At 54.9% G+C, this 27,044-nt stretch overlaps 1 protein-coding gene across 1 annotated transcript; it reads left to right on the top strand.

Annotated features, from left to right (window-relative positions):
• Positions 1–217: 217 nt before the first annotated feature.
• ACAD9 (acyl-CoA dehydrogenase family member 9) lies at positions 218–26,100 on the top strand. The gene is made up of 18 exons (XM_066347413.1): positions 218–413; positions 1,967–2,060; positions 4,540–4,641; positions 5,321–5,427; positions 6,255–6,355; positions 7,788–7,866; positions 9,402–9,576; positions 14,115–14,188; positions 16,756–16,831; positions 19,848–19,918; positions 20,615–20,734; positions 20,978–21,106; positions 22,081–22,160; positions 22,931–23,057; positions 23,279–23,356; positions 23,874–24,002; positions 24,712–24,784; positions 25,564–26,100. Exons 1-18 carry the CDS (start codon positions 267–269, stop codon positions 25,662–25,664), a joined length of 1,863 nt encoding a protein of 620 aa, XP_066203510.1. The 5' UTR covers positions 218–266; the 3' UTR covers positions 25,665–26,100.
• Positions 26,101–27,044: the final 944 nt, after the last annotated feature.

Here is a 27,044-nt window from a genome sequence, read left to right as displayed (position 1 = left end):
CTTCGGTGCAGGTCCCGGCGCACCGTGTCCCCCGGGGCTGGCGCTTAGGAAACAACCTTGGCTCTTTCTACGCGAGATTACTCGCGTGCCCGACCCCCTGAACGCGAGACCACCTCACTGGCGGAGGCCCCGCCCCCGACGTCCAGTGGGAGGCCGCGCACGCGCAATGGCGGCGGCGGCCGGCGCGGACCGATGACGTCACCGGGAGGCGCCGGCCGGGGCGCGCGACGGAGGCGCTGAGAGGTGCGAGAGCGGCTGACGGCGGCATGAGCGGCTGCGGGCTCCTCCTGCGCTCCGCGGCGGCGGGCACCCGCCGGGCCCTGGCGGTCTGCGCTGTGAGCCGGCGCCCGCTGCGCACCAGCCCGGCCGTCCACGCCTTCGCCAAGGAGCTCTTCCTGGGCAAGTTCGAGACGGTAAGGCGGCGCGGCCCCGCCTCCGCCTCCGCGGGTCTCAGGAGCGGCCGGCGCCGCTCCGTGCTGTCCTCCCGCCGACGGCCGGCGTGCTCACCCCGGGTCCCGGCCTCGTGTCCTGTTTCCCGGCGGGGGTTCCGAGACTGTGGTTGGGTCACTTCGGGCAGCACCCAGCTCAGCCTTCGGGCGCCGAGGAGCGGGGCTTCCCCCCGAGACCTGACCCAGCTCGGCCGTCAGCTCGGAGCGGCCCCGGGCGTCCCCGGCCCCGCCGGTTCCTCCGCGGGCTCCTCCGGCCCGAAGGCGCCGTGCCCGCCGCACCCACGCGTCCCGCGGGTCGCGCTGCCGCGTCGGGACTCAGCTCGTCCCCACCCAGTGGAGGCAGCTTGGTCGTTCAGCGTTCGGCGGCCTCTTACAGCGGGGAGGCCGGGATCTGAGCGTGGCTCCGCGACAGAGCCTCGGTTCTGTTCCGTGAAAGTGGAGCTGGTGATGGGTTCTGCCTCCCGGAGGACACGGTGCACGGCCCTGTGCAGATGCAGAGGCATCAGGAGGGCAGTTAGTGCTGGCTTCGCGCGTGGTCCTGGGACCCGGGCCGGTCACTTCAGCTCTGGCCTCACTGCTAATCTACACAATAGCAGTAAAAACAAGACTCGGTCCTCCTGAAGGTGTCCTGCAGACCGAAGGAAAATTGTGTGCAGCACGTTGAGCCTCGGTGAATTGTAGGCTGGTACTGGAGCGCGTGAGGGGTTATTTCCCTGGTTTCTCTTTAGAACGTTGCAGTAACGTCGTCACCTGGCAGGAAAGATGCAGAACCAGAGACTCACTCAGACCCACCGTGGTTTGCCCTGCTAGGAAGGCCACAGTTAGGTCTTTAAAGTTTAGGAAACCATTTCCCCCCAACCAGAGGCTGCATGGTGCACACTCAACCCAGGTAACATGTTACCAAGCAGGGGGAGCAGAGGCTGGAGCGCCCAGCTGAGTGGGCACCTGACACCTGACAAGATGTCAGACCTTGTAACCACGTGTGCTCCTGTCACTGCAGCACCTTTAAACTCACAAAATAGTTAATGTAAATTTTTATATTTTAGTAGAGAGCTTTCACACCAGTTACCTTCCATGATTCTCAAAGCTGCTTTGAATGATTACCACCTGCATGTTATGGGTGAGAAAATGGAAGTATGGACAGGTAGAGATTTGGTGAAGGCCACACGATTAGGTAGCTGCAGATCAAGGACCAGAACCCAAGGCTTTAAAACGTCAGTTCAGGGCTCTTTCTGTGTCACGGGAAAATCATCATGACTTGTTAGTGGTGAGGAAAGCTGTCACAGTCAGTGGTGGACCTGCGTGAGAAGGGGAGGAGACGTGTCTAGGTGCTGGAGACTGTCCTACCGCCCCTCTATCTTCAGCACCTTCCGGGGTTTGCTATCTGATCCCTTCAGTTAGTCATGTCCTGCCTACCGAGTATGGGATCTAGCGAGTCTGTGTTCTTCCTTTGTGACGGGTAGTACCACTGTGGAAAGTTGCTGAAAATTAATTTTTACCGTGTTTATCATTTTTAGAAAGACGTTTTTCCATTTCCAGAAGTTAGTCAAGGTGAACTTAATGAAATCAATCAGTTTGTGGGACCTGTAGAAAAGTTCTTCACTGAAGAGGGTGCGTATGAGTCTCCTCCTTATCATTTCCAGTCTCTGCTTTAAGGGCGATGCTTTGGTATTTATATTAGGAGCTATATACAGAGGGGAAGCTCTCTGGGTGTTGCTATCATGGGGAAATGGTGTTTACTGACAATATTTTGCCATAAAGATGATCGCAGTGACTTTTTTAATTTTTGTTTTGGCAGAGGCAGAGTCAGAGAGAGGGACAGATAGACAGGGAGGGAGAGAGATGAGAAGCATCAATTCTTCATTGTGGCTCCTTAGTTGTTTATGGCTTTCTCATATGTGCCTTGACCAGGGGGGCTGCAATAGGTCGAGTGACCCCTTGCTCAAGCCAGTGACCTTGGGCTTCAAGCCAGCGACCATAGGGTCATGTCTGTGATCTCACACTCAAGCTTGTGATCCTGTGCTCAAGCTTGCCCACACTCAAGCTGGATGCGCCTGTGTTCAAGTCGGCGACCTCAGGGTTTCGAACCTGGGTCCTCTGCATCCCAGTCTGATGCTCTATCCACTGCGCTACCACAGTGACTGCTCATAAGACGGCTAGTTCAATGTTTCTGAATGTATCTATGATGAAGGAACCTTTTAAAAACTTCCAAAGTGCTGTAGACTGAACCTTTGTAAAATAAAATGAGGTGACTAGAAAAATGAAGTGAGAAAAAGCCAAGGACTTATGAAGTGTAGCCTGTGTGTGCATGGTTGAGTAGCAGTTTGAAATTGCTGTAAATGTTTCTGAGAGTTGACTCTCGACTTAGGATCCGGGGGTAGTGTGTGGACCAGCAGCAGGCTGCAGATTGCAGTGAGGGTCCCAGTGCAGGTGGCAGGACCCTCCTGTGGACTGGTCACCAGTGCTGGGAGCAGTGATGACAGTGGCTCCTCCAACACAGAGGACCCCAAAGGTTCTTGTTTATGTGGGTTTTATCCACCAAATATGTGTCCCATTAGAAATTAACACTGAGAAATTTAAAAACTGCATTTATGTATTACTCTATTTAAAAATAAACCCATTACATATTAGCAAACTATTTTTAATGAAAAATATTTCCAAACAAAAAAAGTGAAAACTGGTAACATGTATGGTTTGTGAATCTTTTCATATTGGACTTGCTGTGATGTGCAGCGCAGGTGTGAGAATTCTGGAAGCAGGAGGAGTCGAGCTGAACTCATGTCTGTGTACATTCAGTCTGTGCTGTGGGTCAGTGTCCTGGAAGCTGCCCGGTGCACTCGGACAGAATTTGAATTAAAAAGGCATAGGATATCTCACTACTGTTACTAAGGTAGTTTGGCACCAAGGACTCCTTGGAGGCGTCTCAGGCCCCCAGGCACTCTGAGAACTGCTGCTCTGTATCATTAATTCTTGATATAGTGCTGGTTTAAAAAGTTGATTAGTTGTAGCTTTTGTTATTTAGAAATATTTGTTTGGCCTGTCCAGGCAGTGGCACAGTGGATAGAGCATCGGACTGGGGCCCGGGGGACCCAGGTTGGAATCCTGAAGGTCACTGGCTTGAGCGCAGGTTCACCAGCTTGAGCCTGGAGTGCTGGCTTGAGTGTGGGATCATAGACACGACCCCATGGTCGCTGGCCTGAGCCCAAGGTCTCTGGCTTGAACAAGGGGTCACTCGCTCTGCTGCAGCCCCCTGGTCAGGGAACAGACGAGAAAGCAATCAATGAACAAACAACTAAGGTGCCACAACGAAGAATTGATGCTTCTCATCTTTCTCCCTTCTTGTCTGTCTGTCCCTATCTGTCCCTCTCTCTGTCTCTGTTGGGAAAAATAAAACTGTAAAAGTAAATAGAAAATGAGGAGTTTGGACTCTACTTGGGGAATCCATTTTTGTCATTAGGGATCCATGTATATAAAAATGTATTAGTGTAGATTGCGGTGATTTTTAAAATTTATAATAGTCATGTTTAATTTGTTGGCAATTTAAAAAACACTAACTTGATCCATACAGAAGTGTACACTTATAAAACTGTTGCTAACAATTACTCAGTTTTTCTCTAATGAACGTGAGTGTCAGAGTTAGATAGCTGTTGTCAGGATGTGGGTTCTGGTGGGAGAGTCCTTGTCCCTGGAAACAAGGTGGTGAACTCAAGGGTGACACCGCCTTGAGTTTGTTATCTAGGGCAGTTCTGGGAGTTGTGTACTTATGTTCTAATTTTCCAGAGGTACTAATGATTTTTAATCATTTAGATTTTGTATGCAGGAAAGTTTACATCTCATTAATGTCTATTTTGCTGCAGTTCCACACAATGAATAGATCTATGTGAATAGCATAATACAACCTGGTGATTGTTCAAAATATAGCCCTTTCAGGGATAATTAGATAAAATTGAACACATGCTAAAGTCACCATGACTAGATAATTTCCAGTTTTAAAGTTTTGGACACAAGGATTGCATACTATTCAAAAATTGTTTTTATTTGTGTAAGCATAACTTGTATTTTGTTTAATCAAGATGTTTCCTCTTGGCAGTGGACTCTCGGAAGATCGACCAGGAGGGGAGCATCCCGGAGGAGACACTGGAGAAGCTGAAGAGCCTGGGGCTGTTTGGGCTGCAGGTCCCAGAGGACTACGGTGGGTGACGGTGGGTGACGGAGACCACCGGGGCCAGCTGGCTCTGAAAGGGCTCTGTTCAGAGGGGTCTGGGAGGTGCCGCCTGGGCCGGCTCGAGCTGTGAGCTCCGGGATGGATAGAAACATCTGCCACCGGCTAACTGCGGGGCGGGGTGCTGGTTGGTGAGTGTGGTACAGACCACGGCCGGTGGGCAGGCAGAGCCGTGGGGCCCGGCGCTGCCCCCTCTGAAGGGCGTCAGAGACAGTGCGGGAGTTGTGCTGGTGGGCCCTGTGGGCAGCGGAGGGGTTCTCCTGGGCACAGGACGGCTCCTGAGCCACTGCGCTTGGTGTCCGGACCAGGCTCCCCTAGGCTGGCCGTGCATCCTGGTCAGAGGAGGGAGGTGTGTGGCTGCAGGGCGCAAGGCACATCTGCAGCACACTGACCTGACCCACCGGAGTGCTTGTTTACAGCCACACGCTGGCTTCTGTTAACTGTGTTCATCAGTCTGCGCACAGGCCCAGAAAGAGCCTGAAAGGCTGTGCAGGGCTGCTCCGGGTGGTGTCCATGGGGCTGGTGTCCTCTTACTGAAACGGTGACCTGGCATCACGTTTACAGTCAGACAGCACCAGCACAGCCCTCGCCTTTGACCGGAGGGATTTGGGGCTGGACCATCAGTAAAGCTGGTCTGCTGCTTCTCCAGGTGGCCTGGGCCTCTCCAACACCATGTATGCGCGGCTGGGGGAGATTGTCAGCCTGGACGCGTCCATCGCTGTGACCCTGGCAGCACACCAGGCTATCGGGCTCAAGGTCAGGTGTCTGGGTGCTTCTTCCTGCTAGGGAGGGACCGGGCCCTGCCCTGGTTGGGAGGCGCCTCGCCTACTCCTGCCGTGCAGCTCTCATGCGTGCACACCCCCTCGGCCGCCGTGCAGTGGGCAGTCCCACACAGGAGTGGCCTTCACTGCACGTCCCCTCCCTGTCAGGCCTCCTGTCCCCGTTGCCTCTCACCCGCCCTTTGGGGGCCAGTTCTGGTGCTGCCTCCACGCAGGCTGGACGGGAGCCTCCCTCACTGGGAGCCCGAGTCCGTCCCCTTGCTGGTGCCGCTTCCTACCCCAGGCCTCGCGGCCTTTCAGGGCAGGTGCAGGGTCATGCCACTCTCAGTAGTCCCGTGACCTGGGCCATCTCAGCTCAGTGTAGAAACCAGAGTGAGCTGAGTGTGCAGCTTGGTCCCCTAGCCCCTGGAGCCGTGTGCTCCCGCCGTCCTGCGGCGGGGAGTGTGGACTCACCCCTGGCACTGGGAAGGCCTGGGGTGGTTCTTACGTGGACTGAGCACCTTCTTTATGCCAGGTGTGGCTCCAGCATCCCCCCCGCCACGTTGTATCGTGCAGCCAACCCTGGGGGGTAGGGTTATCTTTGTGCAGGCGAGGAGGTGAAGGCTCAGGAGGGACATCCCCTACCCAGTAGCCCAGCCAGGAAGCAGAGCAGCTGTGATGGAAATTCCTGAGTCTGACCCCCCACACTCCTCAAGCTGCTGCCTGCTCAACTCTGTCCCCTCAGGTGTGAAGCCGTGATTCCCTTGAGAAGCCGTGTCACACTGTCTTCTCCCCCAGCTGATGTCAGCCTGTTTGTCTGTTTAGGGGATCATCTTGGCCGGCACCGAGGAGCAGAAGGCCAAGTATCTGCCCAAACTGGCGTCGGGGGAGCACATTGCCGCCTTCTGCCTGACGGAGCCAGCCAGGTTTGCCTGTTGGCGCAAGGTGCCGTGGACAGCATCTTCCAGGGTGCAGGGGGAGAAGCTTGTTTCTGCTGATGGTGCTTCTATCTCTGGAACCTTCCAAGAGTTGGCTCAGCAGCTTTTTTTTTTTTTTTTTCCTAAAGCTGGAAATGGGGAGGCAGTCAGACAGACTCCGCTTGTGCCCGACCAGGATCCACTCGGCATGCACACCAGGGGGCGATGCTCTGCCCATCTGGGGTGTCGCTCTGTTGCGACCGGAGCCATTCTAGCGCCTGAGGCAGAGGCCAAGGAGCCATCCCCAGCGCCCGGGCCATCCTTGCTCCAATGGAGCTTCGGCTGCCGGAGGGGAAGAGAGAGACAGAGAGGAAGGAGCAGGGGGAAGGGTGGAGAAGCAGATGGGCGCCTCTCCTGTGTGCCCTGGCTGGGAATCGAACCCAGGACTCCTGCACGCCAGGCCGACACTCTACCTCTGAGCCAGCCGGCCAGGGCAGCTTTTTTTTTGTTTGTTTTTTTGTTTTTTTTCGATGGACAGATAGAATCAGACAGAAAGGGAAAGAAATAAGCATCAATTCATTGCAGCACATTAGTTGTTCATTGATTGCATCTCCTATTTGCCTTGGTGGTGGGGGAGGGGCTACAGCAGAGTGAGTGACCCCTTGCTTAAGCCAGCGACATTGGGCTTTAAGCTAGCAACCTTTAGGCTCAAGCCAGAGACCATGGGATCATGTCTATGATCCCGCCCTCAAGCCAGAGACCCTGCACTCAAGCTGGTGACCTCAGGGTTTCAAACCTGTGTTCTCCGTGTCCCGGTCCGACGCTCTATCGACTGCACCACTGCCTGGTCAGGCCAACTTTTTTGCCAGTTCTCTTGCCTTTATTTTTTTGTGCCAGTGAGATTTACAGATGAGATGCCGTAGCTGACAGCACCTGTCACCCAGTTATTTATGCGACACGCCTGACGTGTGCTTTCAGGCTCTGAAGCAGCTCTCAGAGTGTGGAGGTGGGTGGTACTGTCCCTGTCTCAGGGATGAGCACCTGGAGTTCACTGACGATCCGGGTCTCACAGCTAGGGTGTGATGAGGCTGGCGTAGGCCCAGGACTCCAAGGACAGGTCTGCTCCTTCTTCACGTGGGAACCTGGGCCCTGAGCTCATCACACAGGAGTTCAGTGGAGTCTGAGCCCATGTCTTCACTGCCACTTTCGTATCTGGTGAGACAGCAGGGGCTGGGCTGTGCAGCCTGCCACCTGTTTCGGTAGAAAATGTGGCTGCCACCGTGTCGCAGGAGCCAGGGCAGGCAGCCAGGAGAGCCGAGTGCATGACCGGCCCTTGTTTGATGAGCTGGCTGGCTCCTGTGTTGGGTTGCCTGTCATGTGGACACAGCCACTCCTGGTTCCCAGCACCCCTTTCCTGAGCAGCCTCTCTCTGTCCCCACAGTGGGAGCGATGCCGCCTCCATCCAGACCAGGGCCTCGCTGAGTGAAGACAAGAAGCACTACGTCCTCAATGGCTCCAAGGTACAGCTCTGTGTTCTCACGGGTCCCAGTCTTGACTTCAGCACCCCCCATGGGCCGCTTCCACAGAGCAGGGTTGCCGAGGCTGCGTCCATCTTCTGACCTCACCGCTGGGGTGGACGCTGCTGCTTTGGAAGAAGGCTCATCTCAGAGGTTCAGCAGACGCCCTGGGCTCAGGGTCAGAGCTGCACTGCAGCCCCGGAGTTGGACTCCATGGTCCACATGCTCCATAATAACAGCTCCAGCCCTGAGCTGCTGTTGGGTGTTTCTTTCTGGCAAGTTTTCATGATGCAAAATTTGAAACAAGAGCTGAGTATAGTGAACCTCTTTGCACCCTCACGAGCCTCACAGCTGTTAGCTCTCAGCCAGCCCTCTCTGTCAGCCTCACCTCCTCCTCAGCCTGTGTCTCTCAAAGACAAGAATATGGGGGTTTGTTTTGTTTCTTTGTACTTAGTTAGAGGAAGGGAGGCAGAGACAGACTCCCACATGCACCCCGACTGGGATCCACCCGGCATGCCCACCGGGGGGCGATACTCTGCCCATCTAGGGCGTTGCTCCATTGCAACTGGAGCCATTCAATGAACAACTAAGGTGCCGCAACAAAGAGTTGATGCTTTTTGTCTCTCTCCCTTTTTACCTGTCTATCCTTATCTGTCCTTCCCTCTGTCTCTATCTCTGTCACACACAAAAGAAAGGTTTACCATCATCATGTTTTTAAAAATTGATAATTCCTTACTATCTAGTCAGCATTCAGATTTCTGATTATCATATACCTTTCTATCTTTCACACTGGCTGGAATTAAGATCCAAGTTCCATGCATTGTAGTTTTTTTATTTTATTTTTTTAACAGAGACAGAGAGAGAGAGAGAGAGGGATAGACAGGGACAGACAGACAGGAACGGAGAGATAAGAAGCATCAATCATTAGTTTTTCGTTGCACTTTGCAACACCTTAGTTGTTTATTGATTGCTTTCTCATGTGTGCCTTGACCGGGGGGCTACAGCAGACCGAGTAACCCCTTGCTTGAGCCAGCGACCTTGGGTCCAAGCTGGTGAGCTTTGCTCAAACCAGATGAGCCTGCACTCAAGCTGGCGACCTCGGGGTCTCCAACCTGGGTCCTTCCACATCCCAGTCTGATGCTCTATCCACTGCGACACCGCCTGGTCAGGCGCATTGTAGTTTGTTCAGACGTCTGTATCTCTGTTCTCCCTTTCTCTCCTTGCTCCTTTCTGCCCCCAACCCCGTTTCCTGAGGAAACGCTTGTTTGGTGCTAGAGCTTGAGTTATCTTAGTGCCATTGGCTGCTCCCCACTACCTCCCACATACACCCTGACACCATGGCCCCTTGTCTCCTGGGAAATCCTTGCTCTGGGGAGACTGGGGGAGACCCCCATCTTCTGCCTGTACAGGCTCGGCTCCCCAGAGCCAAGGGCTTTTCTAGCCCAAAGATGGGGGAGCAGCGTGTCTTGTGGCAGAGTTAGGGCTTAGAGGTGGCTCACGACTGTTTTTCTCCAAGGTCTTGTGCTTTTTCCCCTCAGGTCTGGATCACCAATGGAGGACTTGCCAACGTTTTCACTGTGTTTGCTAAGACCAGCGTTGTTGATTCTGACAGCTCAGTGAAAGACAAAATTACAGCATTTATAGTAGAGAGAGACTTCGGAGGGGTCACTAACGGGAAGCCTGAGGATAAGTTAGGCATCCGCGGCTCCAACAGTAAGTGTGTGTGTGTGTGTGTGTGTGTGTGTATGTGAGTGAGTGTGTGTGTGTGTGTACGTGTGTGTACGTGTGTGTGAGTGTGTGTGTAAGTGTGTGTGTGTGTGTGTGTGTGTGTGTGTGTGTGTGTGTGTGTGTAAGGGACAGAAAGATACACAGAGACCCTTATCCCATCTAAGTGTCAAGATAGTGAGATTTAAGTAGTTTTGACTACACTTAAGTGTTTTAGCCCAATCAAGGATGAGACGGTGTCTGTGTAAATAACCCTGAGTGAGCATAGGGCGTGTGTGTTTGAATTAGCATTCTTGTTTTCTTTGAGTAAATACCCTTATCTCTGCGTTTACTTACTTGAGGATCAGCATACTGTTGTCCGCAGGGACTGCGCCCCAGCAGCAGTGCACAGGGTTTCCTGCTCCCCACACCCTCACCAGCACCTTGTCTGTTTTGATAATAGCTGTTCTGACTGATGTGAGGTGGTAGCTCATGGTTTTGGTTAGCATTTCCCTGATGATTAGTGATGTGGAGCCTCTTTTCTCTGTCCTTGTTGGAAAACAATCTTTTTATGTTTTTGCCCATTTTTCTGTCGACTTATTTTTTGTCATTGATTTGTGTGAGATTCTTACATGTTTTGGATACCAACCCCTTATGATTTACAAGTACACTTCCTGTTCTGTTGAGGGTCCTCGCTGTGCAGGTTTTCAGTCTGACGGGGCCGTGTGTACTTCTCCCTGTTTCCCTTGCTCCGGGGTTGTGTGTTAGACTGAAGTCAGTTTGTTTCTCATGTTTTCTTCTAGGAATTTTATGGTTTCAGGTCTACAAGTCTTTAACCTATTTTGAATTTATTCTTGTATGTGTTGTAAGAAAGTGGTCCAGTTTAACTTTTTTGTATGAATCTGTCCAATTTTTCCAGTATCACTTGTTTAAGAGATTTTTATTACTCCATTGTAATTTTTTTTTTTTTAAGTGAGAGAAGAGGAGATAGACTCCTGCGTATGCCTGGACTGGGATGCAGCTGGCAACCCCTGTCTGGGGCTGAGCTGTTTCTAGCACCTGAGGCTGACACTCGAAGCAGTCAATCCGCTGGCTGCAGGAGAGGAAGAGGAGAGGAGAGGGGCGGGTGGGGGGGGGGAGCAGATGGTTGCTTCTTCTGTGGGCCCTGACTGGGGATCAAACCCAGGATGTCTGCATGCCAGGCCAGCACTCTATCCACTGAGCCAACCAGCCAGGGCCCACCGTATTTTTACCTCCTTTGTTCTACAGTGGTTGACTGTATAAGCAAGTCTTTGTTTCTGGGCTCCCTGTTCTGTTCCACTGATCTCTGTGTCTGCTTTTATGTCAGTACCATGCTGTTTTGATTATTATAACTTTGCAGTGTAGTTTGAGATTAGGGAGTGTGATACCAGCAACTTTGTTCTTTCTTAAGATTGCTTTGGCTAATCAAAGTTATTTGTTCCATATAGATTTTAGGATTATTTGTTCTAGTTCTGAGAAGAATGATTATATATGCAACCACTATATTCACTGCAGCATTATTTACAAAGCCAAGATATGGAAACAATTATGGTCTCCATCGATAAAGATTGTGTGTGTGTGTGTGTGTGTGTGTGTGTGTGTAATACTGTGTAGCAATAAAAAGAATGAAATCTTATTTGCAACAATATATTGTGCTAAGTGAAATGAGGTAGAGAAAGAAAAGGTCATGGTTTCACTTATATGTGAAATCTACAAAAAAACAAATGAATAAGCAAAACAAAAACAAAAATAGACCAAGAAAGAGAGACCAAAGGAGCATTCCGGAAGGGAGAGTGTGGGAGAATGAAGGACCAGGGAGGGGAAAAAGAGTCAATTATATTGTGATAACTTTGCACAAGTGATGCTACAATTTGTGTGGTGGTTATAAGTTAAAAAATATCAAATCACATTATTGTCCACCAAGAACTCATATAACCTGTATAATACTGCATATTAAAAATTAAAAAGAGCACTGAGCAGCGGTGATTTAAGGCCAGTAAGACTCGCCTGACCAGGCGGTGGTGCAGTAGGTAGAGCTTTGGACTGGGATGCAGAGGACCCAGGTTTGAAACCCTGAAGTTACCAGTTTGAGCCCAAGGTCGCTGGCCTGAGCAAGGGGTCACTCACTCTGCTGTAGCCCCCCGGTCAAGGCACATATGAGAAATCAATCAATGAACAACTAAGGTGCCGCACAAAGAATTGATGCTTCTCATCTCTCTCCCTTCCTGTCTGTCCCTATCTGTCCCTCTCTCTGTCACAGACAAAAAATATAGATAAGAAAATAAAGCTAGTGAGATAGTCCCCATCTAATGGAGCCCCCAGCCTGGTAAGGGAGCATGGTGGACACATCTGTTGCAGGGAACTCTTGTGTCCCTGCCTGGAACCTCCTCCCTTCTCTCACTCTCCTTCCTCCCTTTCCAGACCTGCCTGTCGTACCTTCGGCTCTCAGTTTGCTCAGTGGGTCTGTGAGTGGCCCGAAGCCTCCCAGAGCGGCAGTGGGGTCTCAGGGACTCTCCCTCGTGGCTGTCCTCCTTCAGACCGTGGGGGTCAGTGCTGCAGGGACTGCATACCGTGCCGGCACCTCCAGACCCACTTCTGTCCCTCCTGGTCTTTGGCCACTCTGGGTTCTGGGTGGTGTGTTTGCCACAACCTCTGCGACCTTGAAGAAGCTAGTTTTCTTTTCACCTGAAGGAAGGGGATGTTGCTAGAACCTCGCTCCTGGAGGCGAGGTGAGGAGGGAGTGTTAGGATGCACGACGCTGAGTGCACAGGGAGCCCACACGTCAGTCGGTCGTTGCTGTGATGTTGACACCGAGGCTGGTGCTGCCCACTGGGTCGTGAGTGTTCCACCACAGGAAGGAGCAGGCTCAGGCCCTGAGATTAAGAAAGGGCTCATGGTGCTGGTGGGGAGGAGGTGGCCAGGGTGACTGTGGTGGAGGGAGCAGGGCTGTCGCTGTGACCACTGTGGGGGCACTGGCCACACTGAGGTCTGGACAGGTGACACCACTGGGATCATGCAGGGGCCCGGTGAGAGTCGAGTGGCACAAGGTGAGGTCGGAGGTGTAGAAGGGTCCTCCCCATGCCTGGCAGCCTGTGAGGAAACAGGAGTTCTTAGGAGAAGGGCCTGGCCTCACAGCCCCTGTGCTTGAGCCGTAAATGGGACCCACTGGCCAGAGAGATGGGCATCTCATTGTATCTGACAACCAGCTGCTCAGCCTCAGCTGTGGTCTCAGAGTAGAAGGTCAGCAGGTCCTGGTTGCCCAGACTGGGTTCGGCTACCACTTGGCTCCTGAGCCACGACTTTCCCGTCCTGAGCCTCCCTTTCCTCTGGCCTTGGTTGCTGGAAGCCACCGTTTCTATGTGACAGAGTGCAGAGGCTCTGTCAGAGAACTCGTAGGGCAGCCTCCGTCCCTTCCCTGCCCCTCCCTTCGCCTGGCCTGCTCACGCTCACTGTGCTCTTCCCACTGACCTCCGCCTCCCTCAGCATGTCCGCTGCGTCCTCGCTTAGGACCTGCTAGTCCTGCATCGCTGTGGTGCCCACCTGAGAAACCACACCGGGACTCGGCGCTCACTCGCTCCGGTAGTCCTGGGAGCCATGGGCGGGGGTCAGACGTGCCCTGTGTTCTCTTGACCGTGCTGGAGCATGCTTTCACCCCAGATCACGGGAGCCCAGGGGCCCAGCCAGACTGGATCAGCACATGAGGGCTCCTCTGCAAGTCCCTTGGCCAGACCTGGCGTCGTGGGTCAGGACAGGCAGACCTGCTCCTCCCACAGAGCCACCGCGCAGGCTGTGCAGCAGAGTGAGGTCAGAGCGACTGCCCTCTGCAGAGGGGGGCATCAGAAACTGCTGCCATGCTTCTGAGGTCTCCCTCTGCTCTTCCTCCTTCAGGTCCCACCCCAGGTAGTAGTCGTCAACCTGGTCCCTACCCCCCACTAGTGGGCGCTCCAGCTTTCATGGTGGGCCGTAGCAGAGCAACCAAAGTATAACTAAAAAGATAGATTTAACTATAGTAAGTTTTATAAAGATTTATTCTGCCAAACTTAGCGAAAATCTGACATAAAGTACTTGGTAAGTAATTATATGCTTTAACTTGCTGTCACTCTGCTTTATAAATTTTATAAAGTAAATTTTACTTCCCTACTTTATAAATCACCATTACTGTGGAACCGGTGGGCGGTTAGAAAGTCTTACTACTAACAGAGAAACAGAAGTGGGCGGTAGATATAGAAAGGTTGACTGTCCCTGCCAGGGAAGTCTGACATGACCCTGAGGAAAGATGGTTACCCACCCAGCCCCACCTCCATTTGTCACCATGCCGTGCTTATGTCATCCGTGGCTTTTAACTCGTTACAACATTCTCCTGATAGTGTATCTCCGTAACTGAAGGACGAGCCTCACGTGGAAAGAAACCTTGTCTTTCTGTTGTCCTGTCAGTAGATGTAGAATGAAGAGTGGATGGCATTTCATGCCTGTGGGTCAGGTGCAGAGTAGGTGGCATGTAAGGTCTTTGATTTTGTGTGTTTCAGCTTGTGAAGTCCATTTTGAAAACACCAAGGTGCCTGTTGAAAATGTCCTAGGAGAAGTTGGCGGCGGGTTTAAGGTGAGTTGCTGTGTGGTTTTGGGTGTAGTTGTCTGTCCCCTGCTCACAGCAGGCCACCTGCACTAGCCAGGTGACGTGCGTGGTTCCTCGTGGGAAACCAGCAGTGTGGACAGGACAGTGGTCAGCATGACTCCCGTGAGGGGGTGTGGGTAGAACTCGGTCCTGCGTTCATGCCTGTGGGTCAGGTGCAGAGTAGTTGGCATGTAAGGTTGGCATGTATGACCAAGGCTTGTTTGCTTTGAGTTAGGGACAGGACCCCTCCCTCCAGCAAGTGTGGGCAGCAGGCCCTGGAGAAGCCAGCCCTGGGCCCCGAGGCCCTAAGGGTGTTTTCATCAGATTTATTGTTTCATTTTTACTGACGGGTAATTCATACAACATAAAACTCGCCATGTCAATTGTGCACTTGGTGGTTTTTAGTCTGTTTTTAGACTCTGTGCCCTGTGTTGTATGACCATCACCACAGTCTAATTCCAGAACGCTTTCATTACTCCAGGAAAAGTGCCGTCCCTCCCACTTCCCCTCCCCCATCTCTTGGCAATCACTGTGTTTGTGGATTTGCCTCTTTCTGACATTTCATAGAAATGGGATTTATGGCCCTGGATGGTTGGCTCAGCAGTAGAGCATCAGCCCCGTGTGTGGATGTCCCAGGTTCGATCCCCGGTCACGGCACATAGGAGAAGTGCCCATCTCCGTCTCTCCACTCTCTCTCCCCTTTGCCCTTCTTCCTGTCCTGCAGCCAGTGGCTTGGCCCCAGGCACTGAGGATGGCTCTATTGGAGCATATCAGCCTCAAGCACTAAAAATAGCTTGGTACTTGAGCATTGACCCATGATGGGTTTGCTGGGTGGATCCTGGTCAGGGCACATGTGGGAGTCTATTTCCCCTCCTAACTAAAAATTAAATTAAAAAGTACATAAATATATAGTTGTCAACATAAGAAATATTCACACCTGTAGGAGTTTTTTAGTTTATTTGAGCCAAACTGATGACAATCACCAGTTCTCAATTGACATTGAGAATTGTGCAGCAAAAATTTAACAGATTGAGAAAATGCTCAGGAGAATGGCAGTTTTGCACCTTTAAAAAAGAAGTTTCTGTTAGGGAGAGGAAGGGAGAGAGAGAAACTTCAGCTCATCGTTCCATGTAGTTCCACTTGTGCGTTGACTGCTTCTCATATGTGCCCTCACTGGGGATCAAACCCAGGACTTTTCCATGCCAGGATGGTGCTCTATCCAGTGAGCCCCCCAGCCAGAGCCCTGCACCTTATTTTATCCTAAGAGTCAGAAGGGGAAGAGGGGAGGGTTACATGAAACCCCCTGGTGGTGGGTTAGGGAGGGGGAGAAAGCAAAGCAGGAACTGGATTGTTTGAAAGGTGAAGGGAAGAGACTACACTTCTGTCTGTGAATGAGGTAGTTAACAGTTACCGTGATAATAACAGTGAGGGGCTTTGTGGGCTCCGCTCTGGTGTAGCAGTTGTCCTCTGAGGGGTCCTGGAACAAGGAAATTACTTTGATATTTCTGAGGTTTCCTCTGGTAGATGCACAGGAGACCACAGGTAGCTCAGGTCAGTAAAGGCTCGCCTTTGTTAGGGAAAAGTACCAAGAAGTACCGGCCTAGGACCTGACTCCCCACCATGAATGGCTTTTAGTCAGAAAGTGTTCACGTCAGACCACTACGCGTGGTTACTCTGGGTCTCTGAGTGTGCAAGGCCACTGTGCAGGCGCCTCTGAGCTCGTCAGGGGCAGCACGTGGTCCACACACCGTCCCGTGTGTGAGGTCGCGTCTCAGTGTGGTTGACGTGCATGACCCTGGGGACTCTTGCGTGTTTCCTCACCTCCTGTCTTTGGAGAAATGTGTTTTCAAATCCTTTTGATGATTTCTAAAATGGGTTATGTGTCTTTTTTGTTGTTCCCTGTCCGAATTGCTCGCCTAGGTGAGTGACTTTACCTGGTGCCCCCCCCACTGTGGCTGGGAAGCAGGGGCACGCAGGGCCGCCCTCCCCTCCGGGGTGTCCAGAGTCTGGTGCTGTCAGCCCGGGCTCCCGTCAGGAGGCCGCCCCACGAATGGGCACAGGGCCGTGGAGGTGGGAGGACAGGCTGGGGAGCAGCAGTCTGTGCTGTGGGTGTGGTTGTGACTCGGGTAGAGGGCCCAAAAGATACACAGAGCAGAGAACAGAGATGCAGAGGGAAGATGGAGCCCCTGTCCTCTCCCCAGGGCCAGGAACGGCCTGGTCTTTCGTAGGAGGTTGTCCAGCTCGTTTTGAGGGGTGACTCCAGGTATGTTTGTGAGAACCAGGTCAAGAACGGGCTGACCTCGTTTCCTGTGTGGTCTGAGTGTGGGACTAGGCTCTCCCTGCCATCTGAGAACAGGCAGGATGATGCTGTCACCCAGCTGCTAGGACAGTTGTTCAGAGACTTGCCTTTTGTCGTCAAACCTGGGAAAACTCGACCAGCACTGGGCGCTCTGTCAGCTCTGGCCCCCCGGGGCCGCTGGGCTTTCCCAGCAGGATGTGGGCAAGCAGGACCCGGAGGCTGTGGGACCACAGTGAGCCCCGTGCTCTCTCCACAGGTGGCCATGAACATCCTCAACAGCGGGCGGTTCAGCATGGGCAGCGCTGTGGCCGGGATGCTCAAGAAACTGATTGGTAGGTACGTCAGGGACAGGAGCCCTTCGCAGCACAGCCCCGCCCTGCTCCTCATCCGGCGGAGGCCCTGGCACTCCCTCAGGCAGGCTGGTGCTGAGCCTGGCCACCCGGACCCACAGTTGTCCTCAAGTTTGGTGCTGGGTGTTGGTTTAGAGCAGTCTTTTTCCACCTTGGCCCGTGGACCAGTCCACCAGAGATTTTGTGCTGGTCCGCCAACTAATTCCCCACTCTGATGAATGAAGATTATAGACCCAGTGACCTTAGTTGAATTCGCTGGTGCTCAGGGTGATCTCTGCCTTAGCGGTCCCTGAAATAATCCTTTTGTAACCGGCTCCCAAGGGTAAAAAGGTTGAAAATCACTGGGTTAGACCAGAGAATCGACTCACCTGTCCCTAAAGGGTGATTGCTCATGTTTTAAGGGGAGGAGGGCAGTAGATGCCCTGTCAGAGATGGGTAGGGCTGCTGCTCTGACCACTGAGAGCTGCGTAGTGGACAGCAGGTGTGAGCCAGATACCCAACCTTAGCCCTGGCGCTCACAAGAGCCATGTCCACGGTGACTCTTCCACGTGGGGGAGGAACCAGATCCCCTGGCCTCTCCGTCTTTCTTTGTTTCTTCCTCTGTCAGTGAATGTAACCCTTCACGGAACCTCGTTACCCTGTCAGCTTTGTGGAGGTGACCGCAGGGGGTGCAGGGTCCTGGCTGCAGTGCTGGGGTCCCCGGGCCCACACACCACTGGGTGCTCATGCAGTTCTCAGAGTGCAGGGCAAGGTGGGGACAGGAAGGCTTTGTTTGGGGTTCTTACCTCCATTTCGGAGACAAGGAGAATGAGGCTCAGGGAGTGTTTTGCCCAAGAGGGGCACCTGGGCCTCAAACCTGCCCCATAGACTCCAGGCTCGGGGCTGTCTCACTCTGCCCAGCTGCTCCCCAGGCCCCGAGCCCTCTGGACATCTCCCCCATCTGGAGTTTCCTCAGTACAGGAGTTGCAGGGTGCTCAGGTCAGCCTCTCCCAAAGGGTACAGAGCCTCTGATGAGACCCTAAGTCCCGGAAATGTGTCATGTGGGTGTCTGTTTACCGTGTAGGCCCACACGGGAGTGGTCTGTGACCGGGTCATACCTGCGACGTGAAAGTGTTTGGAGAATGTGGACTGTAGGGTCGGGCTGCTGACTGGATGGGCTGCTGCCATGTTCCCTGGGTGCCTTCAGAGCTGGGCCCTGGCACAGTGCCTGCTCACAACTATACATTTGGGGCCAGAGGCCCAGGTTTTCAAAGTGTGCCACCTTCCTGCTTTGGTGACAAACAGCTGTGACAGGTGTGAGCAGCCCCTCCTGTCTGGGTGTTTCTGGGGCACAACATGGTACTAGGCGCCTTCCACTTGCATCTCACGTAATCTTTTCCTTTTTTTATTTATTGATTTTTTTTTTGCCAGGGACAGAGAGAGAGTCAGAGAGAGGGATAGACAGGGACAGACAGAAACTGAGAGAGATGAAAAGCATCAATCATCAGTTTTTTGTTGCGACACCTTAGTTATTCATTGATTGCTTTCTCATGTGTGCCTTGACCGCGGGCCTTCAGCAGACCATGACCCCTTGCTCAAGTCAGTGACCTTGGGTCCAAGCTGGTGAGCTTTTTTGCTCAAGCCAGATGAACCCGCACTCAAGCTGGCGACCTCGGGGTCTTGAACCTGGGTCCTCAGCGTCCCAGTCCTATGCTCTATCCACTGCGCCACTGCCTGGTCAGGCTTGATTGATTTCTTGTAGAAAGAAATAGGGTTGGGGGCAGGGGGCGGGGAAGGAAGCGTTCACTTATTGTTCTCCTTAGTTGTGCATTCACTGGCTGCTCCCTACGTGTTCCCTGACCTGCGCCCTTGTTTTGGGACAACATTCTAATCCAGAGGTTTTTAGCCTTTTTACATTTGGGGACCAGTGAAAATAGAATTATTTCAGGAATGGCTAATGCAGAAATCACTCTCAGCATAAGAGAATTCAACTGCGGTCACTGGGTCTGTAATCTTCACACAACATGAGGGTAGTTAACTCTTAGGTGGTCTGGCACAAAATTTCTGGTAGCCTGGTCTGTGGACCGGCGGTTATAAAAACACTGCTCTCACCAACTGAGCTAACTGGCGAGGGCCCCCTGTAACCCTTACAGCAAATCTGTGAGGCCGGGCTATAGTTCAGGGAGGCGAAGCCGCTGGCCTAGGCTGCCAGCTGTAAGAACAAGGGCCAGAGTCAGGCCTGTGTCTGACTCCCACTGGGACTCGACTCCGTGTCTGTCTGCTGCTGTGGGCTCCACTGGGAATGGGGGTGCCTCCTCCAGGTTGGATTCGCCAGCAGGCGGGGCTCTGCCTTTCAGGTGCTTGGTCTCAGCAGACCCAGTTCACATAGCTCCTGTGTCAGTGTTTGAAAGGTAATGATGAGGCCCTGGCTGGTTAGCTCAGTCAGTTAAGAGCATCGTTCCGAAACAAGGTTACAGGTTCAATCCCCAGTCAGGGCACACACAATAAGCAGCCAAAAAATGTACAACATAAATGCTTCTGCTCCCCTCTCTTGCTTCCTCTCTCTGTCTTTCTAAAAACCAATAAAGATGAAGCCCTGGCAGGATAGCTCAGTTGGTTGAAGCGTTGTCCCAGAGCACAGAGGTTGCCGGTTTGATTCCTGGTCAGGGCGCACACAGGAAAAAAGCTTATGCCGATCTCCTTAGGAAGTCACCTTAGGCCAACCAGGAAACTGTTCTTTTTTTTTTTTTTTTTTTTTTTTTTATTCATTTTAGAGAGGAGGGGGGGGGGGAGAGAGAGAGAGAGAGAGAGAGAGAGAGAGAGAGAGAGAGAGAGAGAGAGAGAGAGAGGAGAGAGAGATAGGGGGGAGGAACTGGAAGCATCAACTCCCATATGTGCCTTGACCAGGCAAGCCCAGGGTTTCGAACCGGCGACCTCAGCATTTCCAGGTCGACGCTTTATCCACTGCGCCACCACAGGTCAGGCGAAACTGTTCTTTTTAAACTCTGCTCTCCTTCAGAAATGACTGCCGACTACGCCTGCACGAGGAGGCAGTTCAACAGGAAGCTCAGTGAGTTCGGATTGATTCAGGTACTGAGGTCGCACGCTGTGTGAGTGGTGCGTGTGTGCTTCTGGGGTCTGTGCTGGTGACTCGGCAGTGACTGGGAACAAGGCTGCCTTTTTTAAAGTTTATTTTAGAGGAGCAGGAAGCATCAACTCCCACATGTGCCCTGACTGGGCAAGCCCAAGGTCTTTGTTTTGTTTTTTTGTTTTGTTTGTTTTTTACAGAGACAGAGAGTCAGAGAGAGGGATAGATAGGGACAGACAGACAGGAACGGAGAGATGAGAAGCATTAATCAGTTTTCGTTACAACGCCTTAGTTGTTCATTGATTGCTTTCTCATATGTGCCTTGACCTTGGGCCTTAAGCAGACCGAGTAACCCCTTGCTTGAGCCAGCGACCTTGGGTTCAAGTTGGTGAGCTATGCTCAAACCAGATGAGCCCGTGCTCAAGCTGGCATCCTTGGGGTCTCGAACCTGAGTCCTCCACATCCCAGTCCAACACTCTGTCACTGCACCACTGCCTTGTCAGGCAAGCCTGGGGCTTTGAACTGGCGACCTCAGCATTCTAGGTCGATGCTTTATCCACTGCATCACCACAGGCCAGGGCTGGGCTGTCTTGTGCAGCGTGAGGCTTTGGACTTAATTACCTTCTCTGCTGGTTGGCAGATTTGGGTCTCATTACATTTAAGTGTTTCTTGATTGTGTTTTATTCCGAACACTCCAGGAGAAGTTTGCCTTGATGGCTCAGAAGACCTATGTCATGGAAAGCATGGCCTACCTCACCGCGGGGATGCTGGACCAGCCAGGGCTCCCTGACTGCTCCGTTGAGGCTGCCATGGTGAAGGTGAGCCCAGCCCAGCCCGGGCAGCTACAGCTGGTCAGCAAGTCAAGGAAGGAACAGGACTTGCCGGGGCCACCCCGGGAGACTGTGACGATCAGGACTCCTGCCTGGCTCAGTTCCCAAAGCCTAGTTCTCCCTCGAGCCTCCGCTTCCAGGCCCAGCCCCTCCGCCCTGTCCTGAGGTCCTCCTTTTGGGCGGGATTGGCACAGACGACCTTGTGCTGACCTTGCTCCTGGGCCGTGGCAGGTGTTCAGCTCAGAGGCCGCCTGGCAGTGTGTGAGTGAGGCCCTGCAGATCCTCGGGGGCTCAGGCTACATGCGGGACTACCCCTACGAGCGCATGCTGCGCGACACCCGCATCCTGCTCATCTTCGAGGTGCGTGCCCTGCAGCCCCTCCCTGGGCCGAGGCGCTGTGCGGGCTCTCGTTTACCTGTCCTCACAGCCCTGCCCAGACCCGTGCTGCTGATGAGGAGGCTGAGGCTGGCGGGCACGCAGCTCACTCGGGGTCCCGCTCCCCAGGGCCCTTCGTGCTGGGCCTGCACCCCCTGGCCCTCACCGCAGGCCTTTGCCAGGGTGCTCCACCTCCTGGCCCTCGCCGCAGGTCTTTGCCAGGGTGCTCCTCCGGCTGTGATGGGACAGGCAGAGACCTGTGGAGGCCCGGCTTCCGCCTCGTGTGCTCTGGGTCCGGGCCTTCTTCCCAGTGCATTGAAGGGCCTCGGGGGTCTTCTCCGAGGGCTTCCCAGCCGGGTCCTGCTTGCTCTCTCACTGTTGTCTCTCGAGAGTTCACAAGCCCAGAGGGGCTGGAGGGACCTGGCTGGGGAGGGAAGGGGGGTTGAGGCCACAGCGGCACCTCAGACACCTTTCCACCTCGGGGTGCTGGTGGTCTCGGCAGAGACTGACTGAGCTGGAGGAAAGCAGAGACCCGGGGTGAGAGGGACGGAGATGTGCCTTTCCTGGGGGACTTGAGTCTCGTGAAGCAAGTGCACGTGGCCCTCAGGCAGAAGGGGCTTTGACCAGGCCTAGCAGGGCTGTGTGGGCTGAGGACAGGGAGCTGGAACATGCGGGCCAGGCAGAACCTCTGCTGCCAGCTCTGGGTGAATGGGGGTAGAATGAGCAGTGTGTGGGTGAGGCTGGGCCAGGTGGCGAGCAGGAGAAGAGGGGTGGAGGGGAGACAGGTGGCCAGGCTGCGGAGGACCTTGGGTCTTTCTCTGAGGGCAGAGGAAGCTGTCAAAGGTCACAGCCCTGCCTGCAGTGGCTTCCATGGTGTGGGTGAGTGGGAGTCACACATGCAGTACTGCTGGTGCCAACTTCCACGGGGCAGCTGCTGATCTCTGCACCGCTGGCCACAGGGAACCAATGAGATTCTCCGGATGTACATCGCCCTGACAGGCCTGCAGCACGCCGGCCGCATCCTGACCGCAAGGATCAAGTAGGTGCTATTCCCACTCTGCTGCCCGGGTCCCACCTGGAATAATGAGGGGGCGGGCAGAACAGCCTTCAGGGCTCAGCTCATTCGCTGGCAGGAATAACGAGGGGGCGGGCAGAGCAGTCTCAGGGCTCAGCTCATTCGCTGGCTGACTGGGCAGAGGATGGTGGGCAGCAGCCTTGGCCAGTGAGTGCTGGGCCTTAAAGCCGAGCTCTAGAGCTTGGCCTTCACCTGAGGGTGATAGGAGGGGCCTGCTGCTCAGGGAAGCCCGCGGTCACTCTCTCTGCGGTCACTCCCTGACAGTCCCTGATTCAGAAGCTGAGAATGAGAGACACTCCTTGAACAGATGCCAGGCTCTAAGGCCAATGAGAGACCATTTGTCTTCTCTCCCTCCCTCCCTCCTTTCCTCCTCCTCTTCCCACAATCCTTACCTTGGGCCACAGCAGTTGGGAAGCACTCCTGGAGCCCAGGGACAGTTGTTCAGAGCGTTTTGCCTAATACTTCATGGGACAGGAAGGCCTGGAAGCTGCTGTGACCCCACTCCCTGTGGAGGGAGCACATGTGTGGCCCCCAGAGACTGGCCGGTCCCTGACAGGCTGGGAGGGTCAGCAGGCGTCCAGCAAGCCCGGGCTGGAGGAAGGTCCTTCGTGGCTTTGCACAGCCAGGGAGAAGGGTGGCGCCCTAGAGCTCGGGCACCTGTTGGTGGGGCTGTGTTGCTGGGCGGTGGGAGGAGCGGCAGGGCCTCAGGTCATGGGCCCGTGGGCTTTCTGCAGGGAGCTCAAACGGGGCAATGTGACCACAGTCCTGGAGACCGTTGGCCGGAGGCTCCGGGACTCCTTTGGTCGAACCGTGGACCTGGGGCTGACAGGGAATCTCGGAGCAGTGCACCCCAGTCTTGCGGTGAGTGAGCCCAACAGGTATAGCCTGTCAAGAGATCTCCTTCCCAGACAAGATGTGACCGGGGTGTTGAGGAGGACCGGCCAGTCTGAGGGACAGCTGATGTCCTGTCTCCACCCTGTCGTGATGGAGAGCAGCCTGCCCTGGGCCCCTGCCAGACCCCGGGCCAGGGGGACAGGACTGGCGGGAGGGGGTGCTGAGTGAGCCCTGTCCTCTGCCCCCAGGACAGCGCCGGGAAGCTGGAGGAGAACGTGTACTACTTCGGGCGCACTGTGGAGACGCTGCTGCTCCGCTTTGGCAAGGTATCTCTGCCAGACTGGGGAGGGGCTCCAGCCTGGGGGTCGTGGCAGTGGGCCGGCATCCATGAGGGGATGTCTTCCCAGGTGTCCCCCAGGCCTGGCAAGAAATCTCACCATGAGCTGGGAAGCAGGGCGGGCTGTGGCTGCCTGTCCCAGGGTCTAGTCAGCTCGCTGAGGGGGGCCTGCTGGTTGAACACCATCCAGGGGAAGAGAAGTCACTGCATTTGGTAGGGAAGCCCCAGCTGGGCCTGTTCTGCTGCTAAAGGTGTGTGAAGCCCTGATCTCTGGTCTCAGTCTGGTTCCTGGGACCTGGGACCTGGTCCCGCCTGCCCTTGGCCTGATCTAGACAGTGAGTGGAGACCAGAGGCAGCCACAAGGCAGTGCCCCATAGTCCACAGGGAAAAAAGGGTCAGCCCCTCTGCCCGGAGGCATGAAGTGAGGCTTGGGTGGGTGAGGAGAGCCCAGGGAGGGACTGTGTGTTGGGGGCTCCCAGGTAACTCCTCCCCCCTTATGTTTTCAGACCATTGTGGAGGAGCAGATGGTCTTGAAGCGGGTGGCCAACATCCTCATCAACCTGTATGCCATGACCGCCGTGCTGTCCCGGGCCAGCCGCTCCATACGGGCCGGGCTCCGGAACCACGACCACGAGGTACGCCCCCCGCCCCTGGCTCTCCTGCCACACTTGAACGAGGCCCAGTGATTGAGGGAGGGGGTCAGTGGGCAGCAGAGCTCTGCTGAGGAGTCCCTGTGGGAGGGGTAGTCAGATCAAGCACCTTGGCACCCGGCATGTTCCCAGCGAGGAGGAGTGAAGTGCGGGGCCAGGCACCATGGAGGGGAGGCAGTGGTGGGCTTGCTGAGCTGTGGGCTGGGAGCACTGACGTGTCCGTGGGATCGGAAGGTCCAGCCATGCTCCTTGGGACGCGTCCGTGGGATGGGACGGTCCAGCCGTGCTCCTCGGGACACAGAGCCCTCTGTTTGTCTGAGAGGACGGGGTGGGGGGTGGTGAGCGATGGGTCCCCACCTAGTGCCCCGCCATGCTGGGGGCAGTGCAGTTACACGGCACTTGCAGTGTGTGGGGTCGTCATGTGTGTGGACTCATGAATGCCTGCCAGTTCCTGAGAAACTGTGAAGTCCCTCTCGTGGGAGAAGAAAGGGGCTCAGAGAGGCTGAGAGGTGTGTCCTGGGAAGAGCTAGTCCAGCTCGGGGCTGAGCCAGAACCTGTTCTGTGCTTTCTGAGCCAGGCTTCCCCTTGACCCCACCAAGCTGCCCAGCTGTTCTCTGAAGCTTAGAGGTCACCAGGGAGGGGGTGCCCAACGGCCCATGGATCCCAGGGTTCTCTCTGACCTCTGTTCTGGCAGGTTCTGTTGGCCAACACCTTCTGCACGGAAGCCTATTCGCAGAATATCTTCACCTTATCTCAGCTGGACAAGTGTGAGTGAGCTGCTCGGGGAGGCTGGGAGGGTGATTCCGGGGACGGCGGCAGCCAGTGGTTTCTGGGCCCTGCCAGGCTCCCGGGCCTGCGGGCTGCTAACAGCCTCTGCCCTGGGGGGGGGGGTGGGACTGGCTGCTGCCTCCAGGCCCGTCAGCAGGCGCAGGAGCTGCAGGTGGAGCTCTGTCTGGCCCCGCGCACCCTGCTGGTGTCGCCCAGGAGGCTCAGGAGTGAGGCAGCATTCGTCCCCTGCCGTTCCCTGTGTCGCAAGGACATGATGCCCCCTGCAGAGGCCCAGCTGCTGCCCCAACAGTGCGGGGTTCTGCTCATGGGCACAGTGCGCCTGGAGGGCCCTTCCTCTTCCGCAGCCAGTCTCCTCCCGACCCGCACAGTCCTGGCCTCAGGGCTTCATGTCATGTGTCCCCTGCAGAGCCCAGCCCGTGCTGGAGGGTGGTGGAGAGGTCACAGGGGTCTTGCATGTCTGACCGGGGGCTGCCTGACCATCAGCGTGCAGTAGGGAGAGGGCGTGGCTCCTGCAGGGACAGGCCTAACTCGCAGATGGGTCTCCACTGAGCAAGGGCTTCTCCCCCGGGACCCGGATGCGTAGAGTCAACGGGATGAGCCGTTAGTTATTCAGAATGGAGCCTCTGTCTACAGCCCAGACCACTTCTAGGACGTGGAGGGCAGTGGGCCACCCGCAGGCTAACTGTTGGGGAAAATGCTCCCATGATTTTCTGTTCTCACAGTGCTGAAAAATCATCTACTGTCTCTTCCCTCACAGATTCCCCAGATAATCTAGATGAACAGATCAAGAAGGTGTCCCAGCAGGTGCTGGAGAAGCGAGCGTACATCTGTGCCCACCCTCTGGACCGGTCGTCCTGAGGCACAGTGATGGCGTTCCCTGCTGCCCCGGCCGCTGCTGGATGAGTCTCAGCTTTTCCAGAAGGTGTAGAACTCGGTTATTTCGAGTTGGACTTTTTTTTCATGGTCTTTTCCTGAAGGTCTTTCTCCTGGCCTGAGAGAGCCTCTTCTGGTCTGAGCTGTGGGCACTGCTGCCTGAGGATCCTAGTCCTGAACGGAGACGGAGCAGCGAGAGAGGAGTCGCTGAGACCTGGGGTTAGGGTCTGCTGTGCTGTGGGGGGCACAGCGGAAGCTGGGGGACTGCTCAGCCGTGGGCGGCCCGTCCGCTAGACCACAGTCCCCAGGGCGTAGCTGGAAAGTTGTGTGTGAGTCCCTCACTCAGACTGGGAGCAAAGCGTAGTTAAGACGTACCGGGAACCATGAGCAAGAAAGAATATAAAATGATAGTTTGTGTTTACCGTTCTAGTCTTGTTTTTCCTCAGAACCAGGCTTTCATGAGTGATTGCGGGGCCCTAGGAAACAGCCTCTGGTGTGGCTGCCAGCCCCTCTGGTCCTCAGCCGGGAGGAGCCCCAGAAGCAGAGGAGCAGGGCCCCACCCCTTGACCCTCTCTGTGGCCGGTGGGTGGGAAAGGGCACCGCTGTCACGTCCTGACGCGTGCTTGTTCCCCCTGGGCCTCTGTGTGTCACTTTGCGAGGGCGCTCCCCTTCTGAAGGGAGGAGAAGGGTGTCTGGGAGCCCCACCCGCTTTCTCAGGCTCCTCCTGCTGTTACTTGCCGGCTGTGCTGGGTCCCAGCGCCAGCAGGTTTCAGGCTTTGGTCTGGTTCCTGGGTGGGTTGGTGCGCCCCCAGGAAGCCCCCTGTAGCTGAGGTGGGAGGAGACGGCAGGCTTCTCCTCCAGCATGCGACGCGGTCCACTGTGGTGAGAGGCCCGAGAACAGGGAGTCCCGAGAGTGGAGCTGGCGGGGGCGCGGCCTGACGCTCTGCCAGGGCTGTGGTAGCTGATCTGAAAAGGTCAAAGCGTGTAGGTATCGTGGCTTTTGAAGTAACTTTCCAAGTTTTAACGTCAGCAAGGAGGCATTTTGCGCAAAGTGTAGAGTACATGCATCTCATGGCTCTGGGAAGGGGGGTCGTGCAGTTCCTGCCAGGGGCCACTTGGGAAGCGCACCCCCGCCCCAGCGGGCAGCCCTCAGGAGAGGCGCTGTACTCCAGGTCCTGTGAAGGCCCCAGCGGGCAGCACTCAGGAGAGGCGCTGTACTCCAGGTCCTGTGAAGGCCCCTGTGGGCAGCAGGTTCTGTTTGTCCAGTTGAGTTTAAAAATTAGCCGGAGGTACCAGTTTGGGGCTCTGGTTTTCACCTGTGTTCAGCAGCACACACGGGCTGAGGGCTTGAGATCCTCAGGGTTT

This window comes from Saccopteryx leptura, chromosome 8 (genome assembly GCF_036850995.1).
Source record: "Saccopteryx leptura isolate mSacLep1 chromosome 8, mSacLep1_pri_phased_curated, whole genome shotgun sequence".
Classification (NCBI taxonomy): Eukaryota; Metazoa; Chordata; class Mammalia; order Chiroptera; family Emballonuridae; genus Saccopteryx; species Saccopteryx leptura.
Note: the sequence above shows the minus strand (reverse complement) of the source record. Positions and strands in the feature narration are given on the sequence as shown.